Source organism: Pelobates fuscus, chromosome 3, assembly GCF_036172605.1.
Source record: "Pelobates fuscus isolate aPelFus1 chromosome 3, aPelFus1.pri, whole genome shotgun sequence".
NCBI classification, from domain to species: Eukaryota; Metazoa; Chordata; class Amphibia; order Anura; family Pelobatidae; genus Pelobates; species Pelobates fuscus.
Genome location: NC_086319.1, coordinates 11,778,812 through 11,789,629, shown reverse-complemented (window position 1 = coordinate 11,789,629; position 10,818 = coordinate 11,778,812). Strand labels below are relative to the sequence as shown.

General features: G+C 42.9%; 1 protein-coding gene across 1 annotated transcript; it reads right to left on the bottom strand.

Annotated features, from left to right (window-relative positions):
* Positions 1–2,441: 2,441 nt before the first annotated feature.
* Positions 2,442–3,817, bottom strand: REP15 (RAB15 effector protein). The gene has a single exon (XM_063445044.1). The coding sequence runs from the start codon at positions 3,368–3,370 to the stop codon at positions 2,651–2,653; it is 720 nt and encodes a 239-aa protein (XP_063301114.1). The 5' UTR covers positions 3,371–3,817; the 3' UTR covers positions 2,442–2,650.
* Between the last annotated feature and the right edge of the window lie 7,001 nt (positions 3,818–10,818).

Sequence of the window (10,818 nt, the reverse complement as noted above, 5' to 3'; positions counted from 1 at the left end):
CAATCTATCGCCAAATCCTGTAATTTCCATCTCAAAAACATTGCGCGCATCCGCCCCTACTTAACACCAGATGCGACTAAGGTGTTGGTCCATTCCATTGTCCTTTGTCGCCTTGACTACTGTAATCCGCTTCTCAGTGGTCTTACGTGCTCCCAACTAGCGCCGTTACAGTCCATAATGAATGCGGCGGCGAGGCTTATCTTCCTGTCTGCCCGCACCTCCCATGCCTCACCCTTCTGTCAGTCCCTACATTGGCTTCCTGTAAGATATAAGGCTCAATTTAAAATTCTGGTTGTGTCTTTTAAATCTCTACATAATGCTGATCCCACCTATCTATCCTCTCTAATACACAAGTATGTCCCGTCTAGGCCCTTATGCTCTGTGAAGACTTACGTCTATCTTCTGTCTGTACTCCCACCTCACCCAGTCTCCACTCCTTCCAAAAAAATCATTAAAAACCCACTTCTTCATAAAAGCGTATCCATTAAACTGTTAATATATTCTTGCAACTGTCACTAGTCTAATACTATCCTTACCTTTTGTGTCACTTTATCCCACTTTTTCTGTGTGTCCAACTTGTCTGGTTACAACTACATGTCCGTTGTCCACCCATTGTAAAGCGCTGCGGAATTTGATGGCGCTGTATAAATGATAACATAATAACCCACTCCCTGTCGGCCATGTTGGACAATACTGACATCGATGATGCAGAAGTGCTAATTCCATATTAACAGTGCAGCCAAAATGGGAGCCGTTTGTAGAAGAACCACAGTTCAAAAATAAACCTAAATAGTATTAAACGTTGGGAGTGACGCTGCTGCAGTGTAGGCAACGTAACCGCCCTAGCGAGCTGTACTGGTTATATTGAGTGTCCCTTTAAGGTGGTGATTTCTGACATCCATTGTTCTGTCTCCAGTACGGAGGGCATTCTCTGGCACAGATTGTACAGGATAGGTCAAGTTACATTTCCTATTTAATTCACAGTTACACCCTTTCTTGTTCCTTTCACACTGCGGATGACTTTTTCGTGTCTTTTGTTAGTTTTCTCTTTGCTAATTCTTACCTGCAGGATTTAATAATGGCTGCAATCTTCCTATGGAATACCTGGCTGGATCTATCCGAATTTCCCCTAGCCATATACAGCTCCTAAGACAGTAACTACATAGTTTGTCATAACAATTTGGAGCTGTATAGTCTGTTAACCTTTACCATCTCCTCTAGCACGGCCATTCTCAGAGATCTGTCAATGTTAGAACATTGTAACACCAACCTTCCAGGCCGGTCACCTCTCAGACCTGACTGACCCAAATGACTGACATTCTGACTTCACTGCCGGTGAATCGGTGTCAGAATGTCCTGCAAACGTGTGGGAAAAAACCTAAAATAAAGCTAAACTTTACCTTTATTCAAGCATCAAAGCTACGTTCTCCCTGCAGCCCAAATCTACCTTTGCTGACATTATTCCCCCTCGACGGATGTCAGGGAAGACATGGGTGGCATGGAGGGTCAGGTGTCATGCCATCACTGAAGTGGTCGTGGTGTTTGGAGTAACCCTTTGGCTTGTGCTGCTTTATTGGGGCACACTACACAATGCTCTCTTGGTGCCTGTTGGGTACAGATGTGTGTGGTTCTAGGGGCTCTGAGGGACAGTGTACCTAAAACATGGGGCTTTATTTACTGAACTGGGGACTGCAGACCAGGAATCTGGACATTGTATCCATTTTGGTGATAGCTGCACAAGATTTACAATTCTTTGTTTAGTGAATAAACCCCATAATTAAAGATTTACTACCAAATAAAACACATATCTCCGCCCAGAGTTCATGTAGGTGTTTAACACTCCTACGAATATTTCTCCAAAAACACTGATTGCAGAGAAATCTTTAAATAATGAATACAAATATCAAACACTAAAACTGATACAATAATATGAATGACTGGCAGAAAGGCTGGTAATGTATAGTTATTTATCTGGCTATAATAAAATAACAGCCAGCAGTTAATTTCTATGGCTGGTGTATAATGCAACGCTACTAACTATGTTGGTGCTTTATAAATATTTATTCAAATACTGTTTATTATTGAAATACAATGGGGGAAAATGCAAGCAAAGCATCATGGGATTTTAACCCTTGCACTGGAGGCAGTATGCAGAGGACAGTCCGAAAAAACTTTATTTATTAAAGCTAAACTCCATACAGAATCCATGATTCAATGACAACCGTATCACTTACATATTAATTCACTTTAGCGATGAATATATAATATAATAATGCAGTATATAATATACCGGTAATAATACAATCTATTAAAAAATACAGTATCTTTAAATAATTTAGGTTATGATGTCATCAACTGAACTCCAAAGGCAAGTCGTGCAAACCTTCCCCCCTGCAGAGCAGGGATTCAATACATGGAATGGGATATTATGCTCTGTTTCTGTAAATCTTACTAACACGATGTAAGGTGTTTTATTACCCACCTCCTCTGCTTTTTGCCATATGCCATTCATGTTGTGTGTTCACATTAGATTAATGTACGACACACAAACTGTTTCATACCCAGTCTCCACCATAAGTTCCGCCGTCCAGATTAATTTCTCCCCACAATCCAGTTTTGCACCATTTTGTACGAAGAAATTATAGCACAATCACAAGAAGTTGATATACACTTTCCCGATGTTTTTGTAGCCATTCTTCCTTGACATACAAGTCTCTAACATCTCCCGAGTCGGCAGGAAGGTGTCTGTGCTCAGAATGAATTGTTCCAAGTCTTGTTCCCCAGAGGCTTTCCTTTTCTCCTTCATCACACTGTCCAGAAGTACTCCTCGAATGTCCTTGGGCTTCCCTGGCAAACCAAACACTATGAATAACCCCATGCAGTCTGTCCCCACCAGCCCGCAGAACTCTTCCAGCTTCTCGGACGGACTCTTGTCCTTGTACGATGTGTCAGTCAGCTGTACTTCTTTACAATGGGTGCAGCTGGTCATACTGTGCGTCCTTCTCCCATGCATAACGAAGTCCGACATTTCCAGGGCCTGGACGGCTATCTGGAGCTTCACAAGCTTATCAGAACCAAAGATGGTCCAGATCCAATCGACGCCAAGCAAGAGTGACTGCTGCTTTGTCATTTTACTGGTGGCGATCCTTTCCTCTACGCCTTTTTCAACACAGAAGTTTATAAAGTTCACTAGGAAGATTTCTATCAAAGTATCCACAGTTGGACGAAGGTTGCCAAAAGGGTCTTCAAATCCCAGATATTCCTTGAGTTTCTGGGCTGCATGAACCACTCCTTGGCTAAAGATCTCACATATAATATCAGCCTTGTCATGCTGGATAATCACGTCCGGAGCCGAAGGATTTTGACCCATTATCCAGAGAAATCAATGTTGGGGAGCAGGCCTGGAGGTGTCTCCTTTTCTAATGGCTCCCGAAACTTACATAAGCAGATAAGCAGATACATAAAAAACACTTTGTTACGCACATTACTTGGAGTGTTCTATTCGCTCTTCCACTGGTGCCAGCTTTTCTTGGTAATCATTGATGAAGTATTAGAAGGCTTGGTAGGGGTACCCCCAGAGAACAAATCCAGATCACCGGGGGTGCGTGTACCTTGATTTTTCCAATGTTGTGTAAAGGAGCTGTGAGTCTGTACAGCTCACTGCTGAAAGTAATGTGCCGTTTACTGAAAGTGTTCATGAATATAAAGGCAGGTGTGTCCGTTATTGTATCCTTTAAGAACAACCCAAACTGGTCCTGCAACTTTCACACAGTTTAACACACATTAAATGTACATTAGTAGAGCAATTGTGAGTCCAGTAAATCTATACCAGGGCTAATCTCGAGTGACCCTCAGAGACTACGACATAGTGAGCTCAGACAATTAAAAAAAGATTCCAATTCTCTCAGTCAGTCTACGGCCACCTGCCCTAGTTTGCATGAAACGAGGATCCGTTTACTTAGTATTTATTATATTAAGGGCAGAAGCTTGACATTTACCAAACAAAACAGTGAGACGCGTCACTGGTGATTTTTAGCACTTACTGCATCATGGACTTGTGAGATATATTGTTGTTACACGTATACAGTTATAGCTGTCAGAGTCTCAAACTACAAACCACTTTATAAACTCCCTTGTAAATCACCAGAATGCCGCATACTGCACGGGGTAAACAGGCCTGTGCTCTCCCCGCCAGGGAGCCGAGGTGGAAACAGGAAATTGGGGAACTGAAAGCTTAACAAGGAACTGTCCTAAGGCCTAAAATTTACATCATCGAATATTAAAACATAGACAATTAATGAGAATTAAAATTGAGAATTAATAATGAGTTTTATTTTTATTAAACATTTGGCAAATATAAAGCAAAATCCACAGGTTAAACAGGTAGGATGCAAAGTGCGATTTATTTAGGCAGTGGACAAAACAAAATCTATTATTATTATTATTATTATTATGTTTACTGCCTAAATAAATCGCACTTTGCATCCTACCTGCTGAACCCGAGGACTTTGGTTTATGTTCTACTTATTGAGAGGCTGCGGGGCCTCTACTATGGATAACGTGGGCAAACATGGCAAATAAAGAGGAGAAATAGGAACATTGTGAACATTACTCCTCCTCTCCTGTCTGCTCTCTCTATACTGACTGCCAGGTGTAAAGGGCGGAGCTTATAACAATGATTGACAGGGAGCTAAGATGGAGGTGGCTCTCTCTATACTGACTGCCAGGTGTAAAGGGTGGAGCTTATAACAATGATTGACAGGGAGCTAAGATGGAGGTGGCTCTCTCTATACTAAGTGTCAGGTGTAAAGGGCGGAGCTTATAACAATGATTGACAGGGAGCTAAGATGGAGGCGGCTCTCTCTATACTGACTGCCAGGTGTAAAGGGCGGAGCTTATAACAATGATTGACAGGGAGTTAAGATGGAGGTGGCTCTCTCTATACTGACTGCCAGGTGTAAAGGGCGGAGCTTATAACAATGATTGACAGGGAGCTAAGATGGAGGTGGCTCTCTCTATACTGACTGCCAGGTGTAAAGGGCGGAGCTTATAACAATGACTGACAGGGAGCTAAGATGGAAGCGGCTCTCTCTATACTGACTGCCAGGTGTAAAGGGCGGAGCTTATAACAATGACTGACAGGGAGCTAAGATGGAGGTGGCTCTCTCTATACTGACTGCCAGGTGTAAAGGGCGGAGCTTATAACAATGACTGACAGGGAGCTAAGATGGAGGCGGCTCTTTATACTGACTGCCAGGTGTAAAGGGCGGAGCTTATAACAATGATTGACAGGGAGCTAAGGTGGAGACGTCCAGTTACAGGATAAAGTGGTGTGAATGTGTAACATACCTATTGTAAGCCAATAATACCTGTATAGCCAAAGACTGAAACATACAGGCCCACCCGCCACCTTGCGTGTTATTAGAATAACATCCAACATCCTTTTTTTTTTTTACAAGTTAGAAGTTGATTGATTTTCATGATATAACTAGTGATGTCGCGAACGCGAACTTCCGCAAATGTTCGCGAACGGGCGAACCCGCCGAACCGTCATAGACTTCAATAGGCAGGCGAATTTTAAAACCCACAGGGACTCTTTCTGGCCACAATAGTGATGGAAAAGTTGTTTCAAGGGGACTAACACCTGGACTGTGGAATGCCGGTGGTGGATCCATGGCAAAACCCCCATGGAAAACTACATAGTTGATGCAGAGTCTGGTTTTAATCCATAAAGGGCATAAATCACCTAACATTCCTAAATTGTTTGGAATAACGTGCTTTAAAACATCAGGTATGATGTTGTATCGATCAGGTAGTGTAAGGGTTAAAACCGCTTCACAGTGACAGACCAAACTCCCCGTTTAACGCACTGCAAACAACCGCAAACAGTCCATTTGCACAACTGCAAACTCCCCATTTGCACAAGGTTGGATACCAAGCTAGCCATGTCCCGTTCCTTGTCCTCACTGATGTCATTGAAGGTCTCTTCCTCCACCCAGCCACGTACAACACCAAGGGTCCCCGAAAGGTGACAACAAGCCCCCTGTATTTTTTTTTATTTTTTTTAAATGTACACTACTGTCACACCAGATATGCACTGGTGTGACACTGTGCCCTGGCAGGCCCTGAAACGCACACGTGTGAAGGAAACTGACTGCTATTATTTCACAGTCAAATTTCTAGTTTTTTTTTTTTAATGTACACTACTGTTACACCAGATATGAGTTGCACTGGTGTGACACTGTGCCCTGGCAGGCCCTGAAACGCACACGTGTGAAGGAAACTGACTGCTATTATTTCACAGTCAAATTTCTAGTTTGTTTTTTTTAATGTACACTACTGTTACACCAGATATGAGTTGCACTGGTGTGACACTGTGCCCTGGCAGGCCCTGAAACGCACATGTGTGAAGGAAACTGACTGCTATTATATTACAGTCAAAAAAGTTTCTTTTTTTTTTTAAATGCAAGCTATTGTGACACCAGATATGAGTGGTGGCACTGGGACCACCTTAAAAATATTGGATATCGCTAAAAATCATGATCACTATATACTTTCTCTACAAACCTCTAAAATGAACCAAACTACTCATCCATCCGCTATACCACTTAATCCCACCTAGAACTAGTGCCCAGTTAAAATACTTGACTCTTACTTACCCACACTCAGTCATGCCACACACATTTCACCACTACTCTCACTGAATCCCTCTTACTACGGCTAAATTCATCTTCTACATCAGAACACTACTCCTAAGATTGGGTTGTATCCATGTCTCGGGTCTTTCATTTAGAATAGGGGCAGCTTCGGTCTCCTTCAACACTGACACTCCAGTGCATATTATTAAAAGATTGGGCAGATGGAAATCCTCAGTCTACAACCGATATATTCCTCATCCCGAGAAAGAAATGAGGAAAGCTTTTAAAAGTTTGGCTTTGTAAATTTGATGCAATAAGTACCTTTTCACCCTCTTTGCATGAACCCGATTTACATATATTACTAATATGTTTCTGAACATATATATTATATTATTCACTCACTCACTCACTCACTCACTCACTCTCTGGGCCGGCCTAAGACATCATGCTGCCTAGGTCCAACGATAAATGACTATGGGGATAATGTATAATAAACACAGGTTACTGGCTATGGGAGGGATAATGTATAATAAACACAGGTTACTGGCTATGGGAGGGATAATGTATAATAAACACAGGTTACTGGCTATGGAAGGGATAATGTATAATAAACACCGGTTACTGGCTATGGGAGGGATAATGTATAATAAACACAGGTTACTGGCTATGGAGGATAATGTATAATAAACACAAACACAAAAAAAAAAATGAATGCAGCTTCAGAATTAATCTAAATTGTATGCTGTCTAGGAGGTGGGAGGGTCTGGGAGGGAGGGTCTGCTCCTGATTGGCTGGCATGTGTCTGCTGACTGTGGTATAGGGTCAAAGTTTACTCAATGATGACGAATAGGGGGCGGACCAAACATCGCATATGTTCGCCATCCGTGGCGAACGCGAACACGCTATGTTCGCCAGGATCTATTCGCCAGCGAACCGTTCGGGACATCACTAGATATAACCTAATTATGATCCCATGCACTGGGGATTTAAACGCAGATTTTTTAAATTGTTATTATTGTTAACAGAATACTCGGCCTTGAGATGAGAACTCTCCAGCGGATTACAGCAGTGGAATCCAGAGACAGCAGAAGGGAGCACCAACTACACTCCCAGGATCAAACCTCACAGATCTAGAAACTCACTCGGACCGACACAACAATTGAATCTCGGCATAGAAGACGGAGCCTCCGTTTCCGAGGAATACCAGAACTGCAACAGCCCCAGGAGACGCAGCCAGAGACACTGTAGCAGTCACTAATGATGTGGCGACCCGCTCCGCTATCATGTCCTGCTCCAGAGCAAATGGAAGGAAGCACAGTGGCCCGATACAGTGACCTCCCGTTGTGGAACGGAGACAGCTGGCACCAATTGCCAACAACTAAGGGAAGCAGCAGTCAGATGCCGGTGGGGAGCAGATGGATTATCTTGTCCTCCACAAATGACCAAACGCTATTCCTCCGGCAGCTGAATCTATCCATTGCGGACCAGGGAGAATCTAGGGATGTAACTACTGTTATACTACGACTACGCTGCCTTGCATCGACCACGGACAATCCCTTCTATCAGGAACATTAAATGGGCTCGTGGGAGGAGCTGGATTCACAGTAAATTATAAGGCTGATATGGTCAGGGAGTGAAGCCGTGGCAGTATAGGTTTAACATTACACGGGACAGCGGAAACATTAAAAGATCACTGTGAAACGGACTGAGCGGACACGGATTTTATTCTTTATTGAAAAGTATGATAACTACTGACTTCCAGTTTGCTGTTCGGTTTAGGAAAATCCCAGCGATCAGTTGCAATTTGATAAAATAAGGTGGTCATGTCAGCCCCCAAAACTCGAAACATCCTCCTTTATCCTGCAAGTGGGAGCCTCCATCTTAGCTCCCTGTCAATCATTGTTATAAGCTCCGCCCATTACACCTGGCAGTCAGTATAGAGAGAGACACCTCCATCTTAGCTACCTGTCAATCATTGTTATAAGCCCCGCCCTTTACGCCTGTCAGTCCATAGAAATGAAACAACGTTTCGATTTCTCCTCTACATTTACAATGTGCGCCCTGGCTGTGCCTTGATTGAAATAGAGGTAATTTGCTAAATCTTTAATATAAATGTAAAAGAAAACGCATCATAGCTTTAATTTTAAAATGACACTCCAGACCCCTAAACCACATTATCTTGCTGAAATTATTTATCAGTGAAGTGTGTACTTTTTTTTATTTCACAAAAAGTTCAGATTTCAATAGAAATTGGCTTTTTCATTTTTTTTTCTTTATAATTTAACCTTTTTCAAGCCCCTGGCTGTCATTAAATGCTTTCCAATGGAGAAAAAGCCTGGGCAGAGCCTGACCCAGTGCCAAGGGACATCGGTGCTGGATTCAGGTAAGTGGCTGAAGGTTTTTTTTTTTAACCCTTTCAGCTTTACGGGAGGGGCGGGCACGAGGTAGGGGACCTAATGACCCTATAGTGCCAGGAAAACAGCTTTGTTTTCCTGGCACTATAGGATCCCTTTAAAAAGGACCATCCCAGGTACCATACCAGCTTCATAGGAATGACGTTATCACAGTGTGACGCAGGACTGTGGCATCATACTCCTCAGTTTATGGTACTGCTGGAGATGAAGTTTGAGGTTTTGTGTTCAATGTCCAGAACCTGGATGTGAGGAGGTCCTGGCGCCAGCTTAACTGAAGGGGTTAACAGTAAATGAATGCACCTTTTTCAAGGGGAGCTACGGATAGGCAACCTTCGGCTCTCCAGATGTTGTGGACTACATCCCCCATAATGCTCTTACACACATAATGCTGGCAAAGCATCATGGGGGGGTGTAGTCCAAAACATCTGGAGAGCCGAAGGTTGCCTATCCCTGGGATAGGCCATGCCCTCGGTAGCACTCGGTCAGAGACTTCCTGATTGAAGTCTCAGGCATGGAATGTAAGTTCAGGGACAGAGTAATTAGGAACCGGCTTGAAGGCTATGGGGTTAAACTGATCAATAATGATTTAACCACTTTATGTAAGCCGGCGCCCAGGGCCTCCTCACACCATAACAATTTCAATGAAGTTGTTATGGTGCTTAAAGGGCCCTTTACTTTCCATTATGGCACTCTGTTCAGTGGTGAATTAGTTAAATACGTGTAATTATTATTATCATTTTTCTTTAATAAATCCAGATGGTTTCAGTGTGGTTTTCATTAACAACACGCTCTCTGAGCGGTGTGTTCATAGACTGGGGCTTTGTAGCTAAATATAGAAAAGTGTAAAGTCAAATAACAAATGCAAATAATTTGTAAACCCTGGAGAGCGTTCAGCAATGAAGTCAGTGCTGGATGCAAAACACACAAACATTACGCGCTCTATTTTTACACAGTTAACTACAGAATCAAAGAATGTCGGAGACACGAGTGATTTCCGACCCAGAGTTTGCAACTCGTTCCTCACATCAATATTTCCCTTTATTGAGTTAACTCCTAAAAAGGGAAAATATTCTACAGGATTAGGAATATCTAACCCTTTTTGTGCCAGATCTGGATCAGCGGGTCTATTTGTGGGTAACCGGTAAACATTAATTTAGGAACAGGACAGCTGGTGGTTTTAATAATCAGAGTGAGAACATGGGGGCAGCACATACATCTCCACAGCAGGAAATAGGGAGTGAAATGGGTGAGGACGGAATGACTGATATAACGTGGGAGGAGGTCAGGGGGATAAATGGGGAAATAGAGGAACGGAAATATAGGATGGGGGAGGGTCACTGGAGCAGTAATTAATGGAGTCAGATCAGAGGGAAAGAAAGAGAGAGGAGAGGAATAGAATAGAGCGGACCTGGAAGGAAGGTGGCGCCGTGATAGTTTGACAGAAAGAGGGAAGTGGCGGGAAAACAGGTGTCTTAGAGGGTGGCGGGGGAAACAAAAAGGGGAGAAGAGTAACAGCGAGAACTGAAAGGTAACAGAAATAGGAGCATAATGGAGATTAGAGGAAAAACGAGACGAGAGAATAAAAAACAGAAAGAGTAAAGGAGAAAGTAATGAAGAGGAAAAGAATGAAGGATACCATCACTCTGCCGACGACGCTCGATGTGTATAAGCCACGAGAACATTTTTCAGCAAAAATGACTAAAACAACCCAGACACCGTCTCGTTAAACATACGCTTATTTATTAGACCAAATATATATTGACACA